This window comes from Rhododendron vialii, chromosome 2a (genome assembly GCF_030253575.1).
Source record: "Rhododendron vialii isolate Sample 1 chromosome 2a, ASM3025357v1".
Lineage (NCBI taxonomy): Eukaryota > Viridiplantae > Streptophyta > Magnoliopsida > Ericales > Ericaceae > Rhododendron > Rhododendron vialii.
In genome coordinates, this window is record NC_080558.1 from 36,439,020 (window position 1) to 36,454,804 (window position 15,785).

The 15,785-nt window shown below is 37.4% G+C and overlaps 1 protein-coding gene, 1 long non-coding RNA gene and 1 pseudogene across 2 annotated transcripts; 2 read left to right on the forward strand and 1 right to left on the reverse strand.

Annotated features, from left to right (window-relative positions):
- The first annotated feature begins 4,185 nt into the window (after window positions 1–4,185).
- Window positions 4,186–5,051, forward strand: LOC131317487 (glutathione S-transferase T3-like). Its single transcript, XM_058347035.1, has 2 exons — window positions 4,186–4,518; window positions 4,602–5,051. The coding sequence occupies exons 1-2, from the start codon at window positions 4,186–4,188 to the stop codon at window positions 5,049–5,051; spliced, it is 783 nt and encodes a 260-aa protein (XP_058203018.1).
- Window positions 5,052–8,077: 3,026 nt separating this feature from the next.
- Window positions 8,078–9,357, forward strand: LOC131317488 (uncharacterized; annotated as a pseudogene).
- A 1,507-nt stretch (window positions 9,358–10,864) lies between these two features.
- LOC131316948 (uncharacterized) lies at window positions 10,865–13,999 on the reverse strand. The gene is made up of 3 exons (XR_009197328.1): window positions 13,702–13,999; window positions 11,154–11,612; window positions 10,865–11,070 (listed from the first exon to the last, which is right to left on the reverse strand). It is a non-coding gene; the product is annotated as an uncharacterized LOC131316948 (long non-coding RNA).
- Between the last annotated feature and the right edge of the window lie 1,786 nt (window positions 14,000–15,785).

The following is a 15,785-nucleotide window of genomic DNA, read 5'->3' on the forward strand; positions in this document are numbered from 1 at the left end:
AGTTACGGGGTTCTCAAGTTTTTATTTTTTAACCAAAAAGGTTAGAAATTTTATTAATACCAGATAGACTAAGGGCATCTCCAATCCATCTCTATTTCTCCAAAATAGAAGATGGATGTGACACATTGAGGGGAGATTTTATAATTTATTCCATTTTTTCTTCACTTTTTGTACTTTTTGGGAGAATCTTTGAGGGACCCACCATCCTTTTTAGAGTTTGGTCCTCCAAAAGTAAATTTGGTCCTCTAAAAATGGAGGACCAAAAGCAAATTTGGAGTATAAAATTTCTCCAAACTCTAAAAAAGACGATAGGTCCCTCAAAAATTCTCCCAAAAAGTACAAAAAGTGAAGAAAAAATGAAATAAATTATAAAATCTCCCCTCAATGTGTCACATTCATTCTCTATTTTGGAGGAATGGAGATGGATTGGAGATGCTCTAAGCACATCCTTCCTTGGACAAAAGAGAGAATAGCCATACATGCGAATAGACTCCAAAGAGAGAAGATTTACAGCTCAAACTCCATTAGAGAGTAGCAGTGCTACACCATACCAACCACTACATCTCACAGAAGCAAACTCACACAGATGAAAAAAATTCGCTAAAATGACACCCGTGGTCGCGGAAGGTGAGGAAGACCCCCGAAGGGAAGAGACAACCAAAACAATATAACATCAAACTAGAAAAAAAAAACCCTAAAAACCTAACTCTGGCGTAGATCCAACCTCGAACGGCAAATATCAGCACCAAGAGACGCCGGCTGCACTGCCATCAGCCGTTGCGACAAACCACCACCAGCAACCCTTCGGCTAGCAACACCACCACTACCAGCAAATACCAGCATACCTCAGACGACACAGAGATGAATGGGGGAGAACCGGCCTCCATCAGAACGCACTACAAGAAAAAGTATATTTGCTGATGAAAAGCAAAATTTTCGTCACCAAAAGTTACTATAGGGTGACGAAAAAACAAGATTTTCGTCACCAAAAGTGACTTTCAGCGACGACCTATAGGTTTTGATGAAAATCTTGTTATTTCATCACCTATAGTAAAAATTAAATTTCATCACCAATATTTTTATCGTTAGCAAATATACTTTTTCTTGTAGTGGTACACGAATCCAAAGGGAAACGGGGAAGGACCAATTGGGGAGAGGGAGGGGAGGAAGAAGAGAGGAGAGAATTAACGCGAGGCTCGGGGGGAGGAGAAGGAGCTGCCTCCCTCTAAGGGAAACCCTAACTGAAGAAGTTAGAAAGAGAAAGTAGAGAGAACAAAAAGCACCACAGTTTCTCCGTTAACTCTATGGGATTCTGAAGTTAATGACCTGAAAACCTCTAGTGATCCTATAAGAGTTTATAGCACCTAAGAGATTTGGAACTTGAGATCTTAGGAGGGAGTTCGAGGCTTTGACCACCAGACCAATCTATTGGGGTTTTTGAACTTTTTAATGGTTTGCAAGGTATTTAGATGGGATCTAGCTAGAAAAATAGATCTAATAAACACTTAGTGATGCCAATTGTTCTCTCTTCAATGGGGAGTGATTATTTTGAGTAACCTAATTTCTTTTCTTTTCTTTTTAACATTGAAAAATAAAAGTAATCTAATTTCTTTAGATTGACATATTATTTAGACAGAAAAAGCAACAGGAAGAAATATTTTGGCCGAATGTGAGCCTTGTTTTTGACAATATAGAAAAATTCTAGGCTAACAATATTTCGGTGAGCAAGTACAAGGGGTGAAAGGAAAAATCGATAAACCTGACCGACAACCGAAATTGGACCAAACAAGTTAATTCGGTTTGGTTTCTAGAGGCAATCGGTTTGTCCAGTTTGATTTTTAGCCAAACATAAAATCCGGTCTAGTTCGCTGCCATCCAAACCGATATAAATTGGATCAAACCATATTTATATGTATACACACATCATCCTCAACATCGACAAGGTATTCCTAACCCCCCCCCCCTTCGCTCTCTCTCTCTCTCTCTCTATCTATCTCTCTCTCTCGAAATTAATTTCAACTTTATGATTTAGGTTTAGATTCTGTGATTAATTTGTTCATCAACGTCAATTGGGGTATGAAATCGGAGAAGATTATTTGTGTGAATTAGATCATAGTTATAGAATTGGTACCTAAATTACATGTAAAACTAGGATTACCACAATTCCCTATAAGGGTTAAAGAACTCCAAATCCAGATCAAGCCAAATGCTTATTCCATGAATAATATTTGTTGGGTTCTCTGTTTCGTTCAGGATTAGTGTTAGTTTTGTCATTATGGCTCGGTTAGCAACAATGCTACGTACACTCCTACTGACTACTCCTCTCTCAGATATGTGTCGACCCCCATAATTAATAAAGCCCCATACAAATATGTGAGAGAGAAGTGGTGGGGAAGTGGCCGGTAAGATTGTTCCTAGAATTATTGTATATTTATGTTTTACCGTCTAAAATCAAGTTTGGGGTGCAGAGTAACAATTGGGTAATTTGGGAGAGGGGACTAATTATGGACATGGTTGGACGTGGCCATAAATAGTCTTGTTGCAAAGAGGCAATTTAGTCAATGCATGAGATTAACTAATCCGGATGTATATGCCTACAAAACATTGGACCAACTGGTTTTGGATTAAGCAAATAATCTATCCAACCACGTGCAGCTAACAAGAGGCTCCCAGTTGTGCCACTGATGATTGACACACTTGAGAGAGTAAACTGAGCAAGAGACACTGCTCAACGCACAAACAACTAAAATTCATGAGTAGAAGGATTAAGAGCAAGATCGAGCGTGAGAAGTGAGAGCAGAAGGAAATACCATTTTGAAAAATTATATGTGACTAAGCTATGAGCATTGATAGTGTGCCAAGAAATATCTCCTTGTCTTACAATTTCTCTCCTTTGTTAAGAAAGGTAATAGTAATATATGTATCTTTAACAGATTTTTGTTTGCAGTTTTGTTGTTTGTCCCTATTGTAGATTTGTTTTATGTATTGATATTTAGATTGGATAGGTTGTCCAATTGAGACTCTTTGTATGACTTTCTTTTGCTTTTTCTCATGTGGGACTTTATGGGTTATATTCAGTATTTGTCCATTATTATTAAAACTTCTACCCAATTGTTGAACCGTAAGGAGTGGGCTCTGCATTCAATTGGGTTTGTAAAAGAATGAGTTGTGGTTTTCTAAGAGATAAAGGTAGATTTGGTTATATTACGTTGGTTCTGTTCAATCTACTAATAATGTAAACATCTAATCCATGAAAACTGTCTTGTTTTTTCATGATTACTGCCATGTTTTGGCCTCATGTCTGATTAGGTTTTGTACGATAGGCTTCTTACCGTCCGTTTTCAGCCTTGTGCTTGATTTGATTGTCTTTGGCATTGGATACTGTAATCTCTAATTCTAGTAGAAGACACATCCATACAATATTCAATTATAATTACAAGTTATCTCTCCGCTTTTCAAGATCCTGCACCAGTCGCTCATTATCAAATCCAACCTCGAGTTAATTTCATTCACATCTAGTAAAGGCTGTTTCAGCCACATGTACAGTAATCTGTGTCACTTTTTGGATCTGGAACATGTATGTATAGATAACGTGGCAATATTCCTGGTGTGGTCCTAAACAACAACTTATAATTTGGTTGTTTAAGGAGAGCCAATGTCATAGTTGTGTTGGTAGATTCAATTGCTAAAATATGTGGGTACGAATGAAAGAACAAATTCCTTGTTATGTCTTCTTCCTTTTTTCTCCTTGCTAAGCCTATGCTATATTTTTTTACATGAACACAGTAGACGTTAAGAGTCTTTCCATATTTGACTAGGCCTCAATATATGTTCCTCTTCTTTCCTTTTTGCTTAGTTTCTTGGACCCCTTAAACTTATCAGTTAATTTATCAGCCCATATGAATCACAACGAATACTAACATAATGGCTATCAATTTAAAATGTATTTGTCACTTTTTGCATTGCCTAAACTTCTACATGACATGAGCGATGTTTTTCTTTTTGCATTGGCTTATGGTTCTTCTTCTTCTTTTATTATACCTACCTTCTTGTTCTTCTAGGGATGGATGTGAGACCATATGCATATTTCACAAATGTCTTACAGGATGGTGTGATCCTTGAAGATCATTCTTTGAGGGAGCCTCAAGATGAATTTGGATTTACGTATGCAAATCCACATGCTAAATGTTTACCCAAGCATCTCAAACCCCAACTCAAAAGGGATCCACTCATAAGAGAGCGCAACGTGGTGGCAAGTTCACCATTGAAGAAGACAAATTGCTTGTATCAGCATATTTGAATGTTAGCTTGGATGTCGTGCAAGGGAATGACCAGAAACTTAAAACATACTGGAGAAGAGTGTGGGATTATTTCCACGAGCACATGCCATTGGCTCAGCGTAATGAGAACTCTAGGATGAATAGGTGGTCGACCATTCAACTTTCCGTTAACAAGTTCTGTGGATGCTTTGCTAGAATTGAAGGAAAGCATCAAAGTGGTATGAATGAGGAAGACAAGGTATTGAACTTCAATATAAATAATTACATTGATTATTGCTTTCACACTTTTTACACACGCGGTAATTATTTACATGTTTGTAGGTCTCTGAAGCAAACAAATCGTACAAGGAACTCCATGGAGGTTCATTTCAATTTGAGCACTATTTGAATATTTTGAAGTACCAACCAAAGTGGCATGTCGATGTTGAGAAGAAAAAAACAAAGAAGAACAAAACTTGGACAGTACCTTCTTCTTCTACTCCCAAGTTGGTAGATCTTGGAGAATGTGATGCCACATTTGTGGACTTGGAGAGACCTATAGGTACCAAAGTTGAGAAGAAAAAACAAAAGTTAGCTGAAATTCCTAGTTCTCCTCTTGCAAGAATACTAACTGACATAAAAGAAGAACAAAAGAAAATGAGCGACAAGAAAATGGACATCATCCAGCAACTACATGTTCAAGAGCAGGAGAGACACCAACTTGATAAAGAGAGACTTCGTAAAGAGCAAGAGAGAAATGCTATTAAGAAAGAAATGCTACGTGTGAAATAGTTCAAAGAAGAGGAGAGGATAATGCTACTGGATACAAGTGCCTTGCCTCATGTGCTATAAGAGTACTATCAAAGCCGGCAAATGGAGATCCTTCAAGAACGCGAAAAAAGGTTTAAAAGGGTTGGTAGTTGAACTTTTGTGGGACATCTAGACGTTTTGGAGGATTGAAGTAGTATTGATCGTTGAACTTTTGTGAAACTTTTGTGGGACATCTAGATGTTTTGGAGGATTGAAGTAGTATTGGTAGTTGAACTTTTGTGGGGCATCTAGACGTTTTGGAGGGTTGAAGTAGTTTGGACATCTATACATTTTGGAGGGTTGAACTTTTTTGGACATGAAGTCTTTTTTGGACATCTATTGCAAAAAAAAAAAATCGAATGCTATCGTACCCAGAACCGAGGTTTGGGTGTATTTTGGTAAATATTAGTTTGTGCTTGGTGTTCTTGTAATATTTGGTTTATTATTGAAGTTGCTTCTCCTTCTTCTTTTGTCACATTTTCAAATGCATAAAATGACACATATTTACCTTGTTGTGCCTACTGGAAGGGGTGTGTCATTGTTGGAAGTTGAAATGGTGAATGGTGTGTGTCTTTAAAAGGAGAGTATAAAGTCTCTACTGGTGTTGTTTGGTACAAGTGAATGGTGTGTGTCTTCGAGTAGTATGGAGTCTGCTCTACTGGAGTAATATGATTCAAGTGGGGGGGGGTTTTATTTTATTTCATTTTCATTTGCAGCCGTAACAGTAACCTATGGGACTACATTTTCATTTGTAGCAGTAGCAATAGCAGTTCCTAATCTGAGATTGATTACTATGGTCCACAAATCTTTAACTTGGAGGAAGTTGTGGGATCAAGGAACTTCATAATTTTGAGAGGGGATTCTGCTACTCTGCTATTAAGGTGAATGGACAAAACAAAAGGGACATTGTACCACTCCTTAATTATTCCAAATACTTCACCTCGCTGTCCATTGCATAAATGAGATTACATGATTGCATAAATGGGATTAAATACTTGCACAAATGAGATTACATAATTTCATAAATGATATTAACTACTCCAAATTCCTATGATTGGCTATGTCGCTCCCATAAGTGCTTGACGAGGTTTGATTGAAGTTGGGAGTGAGTTTCTCTATTTCAAATAACATGTTGGCGTCGAATGAACTCCATAAGTTCCGTTGTATGCTCATGCGATATTGGTTCGGGGAGAGGTCCGTCATCCCTTTCATATTCAAAGTCTTATGCATCATTTTCTCGCTTGTCCTCAATGATCATGTTATGCATTATTATGCATGCTTTCATAATAACTTTGAGCATGCTACGTCCTCAAAAACGTGCCAGTTGACGTATAACCGCAAAACGAGCTTAAACCACTCCAAATGCACACTCTACATCCTTCATTGCTGATTCTTGGGCTACTGCGAAATTTTCTTGTTTCCTTGCGGATGTTGAATTGTTTTCGCGAATTTAGACCATCGAGGATATATACCATCTGCTAGATAATATCCCATCGTATAGTTATGACCATTGATCGAGTAGTTGGCCGGAAGAGCACGTCCTTCGACCAATTCAGTAAAGACTGATGATCTTTCTAGCACGTTGATGTCATTATTACCTCCTGGTAATCCAAAATATGAATGCCATATCCATCGGTCATACGACACTACCACTTCCAGAATAATTGTTGGTTCGCGAATATGGCCACTATATATTCCTTTCTATGCCATTGGACAATTCTTCCATTTCCAATGCATACAATCAATACTTCCCAACATCCCAGGAAATCTACGTCGTTCACCAACTGCTAGCAATCTAGCAGTGTCATCGCTAGTGGGTGACCTTAAGTATTCATCAGAAAAAATCTCAATTATCACTATGGCAAATCTCTTTAGACTCTCTAATGCGGTGCTTTCCCCTATCCTAACAATCTCATCTAAAAAATTAGCCGATACCCCATAAGCAAGGATCCAAATTACTGCTGTCATCTTTTCAAGTGAAGACAAGCCGAGCTTTCCGGCAGCATTTCTTGTTTGGACAAAGTATGGATCATGTACTTCTACCGCAGCTTGAAGATGGAGAAAAAGAGAACGACTCATACGAAATCTCCTTCGAAAGTACTGAGGAGGATAAATGGGTGGTTCTGCAAAATAGTCGCGAAAAATCTTTTCCTGGCCTAGGATAGTACCACAGTTAATATATCTGGGACCTTGAACAGAACCACAATGTCACATTACTTCTCTCACACTTTTTAGTCGTTCTTCTTCCATAGCAATTATGGTAAGTATCTCCAAATCATTGTCGTCTGAGTCAAGAAAGAGAAAATTTAGAAGAGCATTGCGAGACATAATTTAGAAAGATGAAATGACGTATCGACAAAATTAAAATTAAGATGGTTGTGAAAATGAGAGCAAATATAGGAAAGAGTGGGGAGGTTAATAAGATAAAAAAAATTAAATTGAGATGATCCTGGAAATGGGAAGAAAGTTGGTGGAGAATATAGATGAAAGGAAAAAGTAGTTCCGATCTATGTATATAGTTGTTAGATCGAAGTGGAAGAAAGCTGGTGGAGATAGAGTTGTTGGGCTAAGAAATATACCAGAAATTAGATTAGCTAGCCACCAATTTTTACAATCCCCCAATAAACTAGCCTTTAGGCTATGCAAAGGAAAAACAAAAATGGTAATCTGCGGAAAAAAAATTGGTAACCTGCTTTCCCAACCAACAGCTCTATCTCCACCAGCTTTCTTCCACTTCCAACAACTATATATACATAGATCGGAACTACTTTTTCCTTTCATCTATATTTTCCACCAACTTTCTTCCACTTCCAACAACTATATATACATAGATCGGAACTACTTTTTCCTTTCATCTATATTCTCCACCAACTTTCTTCCCATTTCCAGGACCATCTTAATTTAATTTTTTTGTATCTTATTAACCTTCACTCTTTCCTATATTTGCTCTCATTTTCACAACCATCTCAATTTTAATTTTGTCGATACATCATTTCATCTTCTAAATTATGTCTCGCAATGCTCTACTAAATTTTCTCCTTCTTGACTCAAACAACAATGATTTGGAGATACTTACCGTAATTGCTAATGCAAGAAGAACGACTAAAAAGTGAGAGATAAGTAGTGCGACATCGTGGTTCTGTTTAAGGTCGCAGATATATTGATCGTGGTACTATCCTTGGCCATGAAAGGATTTTTCGCGACTATTTTGCAGAACCACCCGTTTATCCTCCCAAGTAATTTCGAAAGAGGTTCCGTATGAGCCGTTTTCTTTTTCTCCATATTCAAGCTACGGTAGAAGTACATGATCCATACTTTGTCCAAACAAGAAATGCTGCCGAAAAGCTTGGCTTGTCTTCACTTCAAAAGATGACAGCAGCAATTCGGATCCTTGCCTATGGGGTATCGACTGATTTTTTAGATGAGATTGTCAGGATAGGAGAAAGCACCACATTAGAGAGTCTAAAGAGATTTGTCATAGCAGTGATTAAGAATTTTTCCGATGAATACTTAAGGTCACCCACTAGCGATGACATTGCTAGATTGCTAGCAGTTGGTGAACAACGTGGATTTCCTGGGATGTTGGGAAGTATTGATTGTATGCATTGGAAATGGAATAATTGTCCAACGGCATGGAAAGGAATGTATAGTGGCCATATTCGCGAACCAACAGTTATTCTGGAAGCGGTAGCGTCCTATGACCGATGGATATGGCATTCATATTTTGGATTACCAGGAGGTAATAATGACATCAATGTGCTAGAAAGATCATCAGTCTTTATTGAATTGGCCAAAGGACATGCTCCTTCAGCCAACTACTCAATCAATGGTCATAACTATACGATGGGATATTATCTAGCAGATGGTATATATCCTCGGTGGTCTACATTTGCGAAAACAATTCCACATCTGCAAGGAAACAAGAAAAAATATTTCGCAGTAGCCCAAGAATCAACAAGGAAGAATATAGAGTGTGCATTTGGAGTGCTTCAAGCTCGTTTTGCGGGTTATACATCAACTGACACGTTTTTGGGGACGTAGCATGCTCAAAGTTATTATAAAAGCATGCATAATAATGCATAACATGATCATTGAGGACAAGCGAGAAGATGATGCACATGACTATGAATATGAAAGGGATGATGGACCTCTCCCCGAACTAGTATCGCATGAGCATACAACGGAACTTATGGAGTTCATTCGACACCAACATGTTATTCGAAATAGAGAAACTCACTCCCAACTTCAATCAGACCTCGTCGAGCACTTATGGGAGCGACATAGCTAGTCATAGGAATTTGGAGTAGTCAATATCATTTATGCAATTATGTAATCTCATTTGTGCAAGTATTTAATCCCATTTATGCAATCATGTAATCTCATTTATGCAATAGACAGCGAGGTTAAGTATTTGGAATAATTGAGGAGTGGTACAATGTCCCTGTTGTTTTGTCCATTCACTTTAATAGCAAAGTAGCAGAATCCCCTCTCAAAATTATGAAGTTCCTTGATCCCACAACTTCCTCCAAGTTAAAGATTTGTGGACCATAGAAATCAATCTCATATAAAGAATTGCGACTGCTATTGCTACAAATGAAAATACAGCCCCATACGTTACTGCTACTGCTGCAAATGAAAAAACAAAAAACAAAAACGCCCACTTGAATCATATTACTCCAGTAGAGTAGACTCCATACTACTCAAAGACACACACCATTCACCTGTACCAAACAACACCAGTAGAGACTTTATACTCTCCTTTAAAGATACACACCATTCACCATTACAACTTCCAACAAGGACACACCCCTTTCCGCAGGCACAACAAGGTAAATATGTGACATTTTATGCATTTGAAAATGTGACAAAAGAAGAAGAACAACTTCAATAATAAACCAAATATTACAAGAACACCAAGCACAAACTAATGTTTACCAAAATACACCCAATCCTCAGTTCTGGCATGTGAATTGTTTTTGCAATAGATGTCCAAAAAAGACAACATGTCCAAAAATTCAACCCTCCAAAACGTCTAGATGTTCAAACTACTTCAACCCTCCAAAACGTCTAGATGCCCCACAAAAGTTCAACTACCAATACTACTTCAATAGTTCAATCCTCCAAAACATCTAGATGTCCTACAAAAGTTCAACTACCAACCCTTTTAAACCTTTTTTCGCGTTCTTGAAGGATTTCCATTTGCCGGCTTTGATAGTACTCTTGTTGCACATGACGCAGGGCACTTGTATCCAGTAGCATTATCCTCTCCTCTTCTTTGAACTATTTCATACGTAGCATTTCTTTCTTAATAGCATTTCTCTCTTGCTCTTCACGAAGTCTCTCTTTATCAAGTTGGTGTCTCTCTTGCTCTTGAACATGTAGTTGTTGGATGATGTCCATTTTCTTGTTGCTCGTTTTCTTTTGTTCTTCCTTTATGTCAGTTAGTATTCCTGCAAGGGGAGAACTAGGAATTTCAGTTAACTTTCATTTTTTCTTCTCAGCTTTGGTACCTATAGGATTAGGATGATGCTATGGTGTCCCCAGTCATTTTGGAGACACCGTAATTTTTGGCATAACTTCACCATTATGAGCATAACTAAAACCCTTACAAGCATAACAGAACCCATACAAGGCATAACCAAGGAATATCTAAAAAACCAACCAAGGCATAACAAACATGTTATGCCTTACTATGCTCATAATGAATTTTGGTTATACTCATAATGGTTTTGTTATGCCAAAAGTTACGGTGTCCCCAAAATGACCGGGGACACCAAAGTCATTCCCGTCTCTCCAAGTCCACAAAGGTGGCATCACATTCTCCAAGATCTACCAACTCAGGAGTAGAAGAAGAAGGTATTGTCCATGTTTTGTTCTTCTTTGTTTTTTTCTTCTCAACATCGACATGCCACTTTGGTTGGTACTTCAAAATATTCCAACAGTGCTCAAATTTAAATGAGCCTCAATGGAGTTCCTTGTACGATTTGTTTGCTTCAGAGACCTACAAACATGTAGACAATTACATCGTGTGTAAAAAGTGTGAAAGCAATAATCAATGTAATTATTTATATTGAAGCTCAATACCTTGTCTTCCTCATTCATACCACTTTGATGCTTTGCTTCAATTCCAGCAAAGCATCCACAGAACTTGTTAACGGAAAGTTGAATGGTCGACCACCTATTCATCAGAGAGCTCTAATTACGCTAAGCCAATGGCATGTGCTCATGGAAGTAATCCCATACTCTTCTCCAGTATGTTTTAAAGTTTCTGGTCATTTCCTTGCACGGCATCAAAACTAACATTCAAATATGCCAATACAAGCAATTTGTCTTCTTCAATGGTGAACTTGCCACCACGTTGCGCTCTCTTAGCAGTGGATCCCTTTTGAGTTAGGGTTTGAGATGCTTGGGTAAACACTTGAGCATGTGGATTTGCATAAGTAAATCCAAATTCATCTTGAGGCTCCCTCTCAGAATGATCTTCAAGGATCACACCATCCTATAAGAGATTTGTGAAATATGCATCTGGTCTCACATCCATCCCTAGAAGAACAAAAAGGTAGGTATAATGAAAGAAGAAGAAGAACCGTAAGCCAATGCAAAAAAAGCATCTCTCATGTCATGTAGAAGTTTAGGCAATGTAAAAAGTGACAAATACATATTAAATTGATAGCCATTATGTTTGTATTCGTTGTGGTTCATATGGGCTGATAAATTAACTGATGGATTTATGGGGTCCAAGAAACTAAGCAAAAAGGAAAGAAGAGGAACATTGAGGCCTAGTCAAATATGAAAAGACTCTTAACCTCTACTGTGTTCGTGTAAAAAAATCTAGTATAGGCTTAGCAAGGAGAAAAATGAAGAAGACATAAAAAGGAATTTGTTCTTTCATCCGTACCAACATATCTTTGTAATTGAATCTACCAGCACAACTATGACACTGGCTCTCCTTAAACTACCAAATTATAAGTTGTTGTTTAGGACCACACCTGGAATATTGCCACGTTATCTATACATACATGTTCCAGATCCAAAAAGTGACACAGATTATTGCATATGTGGCTGAAATAGCCTTTACTAGATGTGAATGGAATCAACTCAAGGTTGGATTTGATAATGAGCGATTGGTGCGCGATCTTGAAAAGCGGAGAGATAACTTGCAGTTATAACTGAATATTGTATGGACATGTCTTCTACTAGAATTAGAGATTGTAGTATCCAATGCCAAAGACAATCTAATCAAGCACGAGGTCGAAAATGGACGATAAGAAGCCTATTGTACAAAACCTAATTAGACATGAGGCCAAAACATGGTAGTAATCATGAAAAAACAAGACAGTTTTCATGGATTAGATGTTTACATTATTAGTAGATTGAACAGAACCAACGTAATATAACCAAATCTACCCTTATCTCTTAGATAACCACAACTCATTCTTTTGCAAACCCAATTGAATGCAAAGGCCACTCTTTACGGTTCTATAATTGGGTAGAAGTCTTAATAATAATGGACAAATACTGAATACAACCCATAAAGTCCCACATGAGAAAAAGCAAAAGAAAGTCATACAAAGAGTCTCAATTGGACAACCTATCCAATCTCAATATCAATACATTAAACAAATCTACAATAGGGACAAACAACAAAAAAAGCAAACAAAAATATGTTAAAGATACATATATTATTATTACCTTTCTTAACAAAGGAGAGAAATTGTAAGACAAGGAGATATATCCTGACACGCTATCAATGCTCATAGCTTAGTCACATATAATTTTTCAAAATGGTATTTTCTTCCACTCTCACTTCTCACTCTCGATCTCACTCTTAATCCTTACACTCTTGAATTTTAGTTGTTTGTGCATTGAGCAGTGTCTCTTGCTCAGTTTACTCTCTCGAGTGTGTCAATCATCAATGGTACAATTGGGAGCCTCTTGTTAGCTGCTTGGTTGGATAGATTATTTGCTTAATCCGAATCCAGCCGGTCCAGTGTTTTATAGGCATATACATCCAGATTAGTTAATCTCATGCATTGACTAAATTGCCTCTTTGCAACAAGACTATTTATGGCCACGTCCAACCATGTCCATAATTAGTCCCCTCTCCTAAATTACCCAATTGTTACTTTCCACCCCAAACTTGATTTTAGACGGTAAAACATAAATATACATATGTCTAGGAACAATCTTATCGGCCACTTTCCGACCACTTCTCTCTCACATATTTGTATGGGCCCTTATTAATTATGGGGGCTGACACATATGTGAGAGAGGAGTGGTCAGTAGGAATGTACGTAGCATTGTTGCTAACCGAGCCATAATGAAAAAACTGACACTAATCCTGAATGAAACAGATAACCCAACAAATATTATTCATGAAATAAGCATTTGGCTTGATCTGGATTTGCAGTTCTTTAACCCTTATACGGAATTGTGGTAACCCTAGTTTTACATGTAATTTAGGTACCAATTCTATAACTATGATCTAATTCACACAAATAATCTTCTCCGATTTCATATCCCAATTGACGTTGATGAACAAATTAATCACAGAATCTAAACCTAAATCATGAAGTTGAAATTAATTTCGGCAGAGAGAGAGAGAGAGAGAGAGAGAGAGAGAGAGGAATACCTTGTCGATGTTGAGGATGATGAAAAATCTCCACAGGACCACAACCCTAGAGTATAGAGGGAAAAGAGGAAGAAACTTCGCGCGGGAAAGCGAGAGCGGCGATGAAACTTCGCGCGGGAGATGACAAATCGAGGGAGGAGAGAAGGAAAAGAGGAAGAAATCGAAGGAGCGAGGCTGAAATACCTCGCTCAGATGAGCAATGTACTGTAGCACCACGCCATTTCGCCCACGGTGAAGCGAGTCTGCTGGATTTCCTCTTTTTGTGCTTTGGCTAGCTATTTAAGCTAAATATTCCAATTGCCTATAGGCAGTTGGAGATGCTCTTATATCCGATAAATCATGACCGAATGTGACTCTTTTTTTAACATCAATTGAATATAACTACAAATGTGATTACTATGTGTATTGGCCGAAAGGATAGTACTCCTATTCAATTGAGCCCTAATTCGAAAGCCAGTCGTTTGACAGTGTCCAGAGCAATGATTCTATAACTACACACAAACATTTACAAAAACTCACTCACATCACATGTGGGGTCCACATACACTGGACAGTGAGTTTGAGTTATGTGTTTATGTGTTGCTGTAAGAAAATAGGTGTCCGGATTTGGGCATATGATTGTCAAGCTTCTGGGTGCCAAAATTGTTAGGATGCTTTCTTTTTGATTTTAAAACCGTTCTCACGTGCTTCCCTTTTAATCTTTGTAATTCTACTTTGAAAGATTAATAAAATCTTTTTGTCTTTAAAAAAATAATGATAATTTGTGTCCTGAGTACCCCTCCTATAAAACTAATCGATCGATAGATTAGAACTCATCACATTTCCAAAGGTTGATTGTCCACCTCTCAAGGTTCAAGATGATTGGGAAACACATTAATGCTCTTTTAAGAACATCTTTATTAGATACATCAAAAGCTAGCATCAAAATTGTACTTTGCTATCACACTTCAAATTTTGAAGGGCGAGTGCTGCACCATAATAGATCCTTCAAACTATAACATGCAACTTTATACATCTTTCTAGATTCATCGATCTAAATGCAAAATGATACGTATTTTACATTATAAAAATTATAAGCTACTTTTTATTGCTTAATTACTCCAATTACAATTTTTTTTCTGAAATACTAATTATATAGTCATATAATTGTGTGATATTTAGTAATTGAAGGTAATTGAGGTATATAGAAAATTAGCTGCTGCCTAAAACTTATAATTACTAAAATCGTGATTAGAAGGTGGTTAAAAAGTAGTTAAAAATACAAATAATTAGTAGGTAGTTCAAAATTAGTTAAGAAAAGGGTAATTAGGAAGTAGTTGAGGAAGGGAGTCGGTCAACTTCTGGTTTTGACATTACTAGAGTAGTTTAGCTGAATTGTGGGGAAAAAAACAATGTGGGAAGCCAAATTTTGGCATTGGCCCCCAAAACATGGCTCTTTATTGGGAAATGCTACAATGCTCTATTTTCTCATTTATTGGGTGCCAGTTGGGAACAACCACAACAGAAATGAGAACCTTCCATGTAAACAATCAAGAAGAAAGCATCTCAACAATGTTGAATCCCAATCAAGAAGAGAGCATCCTATCAACTTTTTGAATTCCAATCAAGAAGAAAGCATCCTATCCTCTATTTTTTTTTCAAATCTACTTTTTGAATCTTCTATTTCATCGTTTAACAACTATTTCACCTTTATGAGGGTGAATAGCGTGACAAAGTGTCCTATCAATCCTCCAAAATGGAAGGTTGAACACTTTTTTTTCCTTTACATCATCCAAATATAAAGGGTGGAGGACATGAAGGAAAAAAGGTGTCCAACCTTCCATTTTAAAGGATTGATGGGACATTTTGTCACTATTCATGCCCATAAAGGTGAAATAGAGGGAAAAGGGGAAAATAGAGGATGAGTTGGAGTTGGTTTTCCTCTAGGTTTGAAGAAATGGCGTATGGATTGGAGATGCCTTAAGAATGTCCCTAATGGTATAATTAAATTTAGTAACCCCTTAACCAATAGACAAAATTTGGCTTTTGGATAATCAATCCTAACAAAAAAATTCTTTCGAAAATCGAATTTAATGTGGACCACA

Excerpts from the sequence above, each read along its gene's own strand:
- LOC131317487 (XM_058347035.1), top strand. The coding sequence starts at position 4,186 with ATGTTTACCCAAGCATCTCAAACCCCAACTCAAAAGGGATCCACTCAT. Across the intron at positions 4,519-4,601 it reads GTATGAATGAGGAAGACAAG|GTCTCTGAAGCAAACAAATC; the intron begins GTATTGAACTTC and ends ACATGTTTGTAG.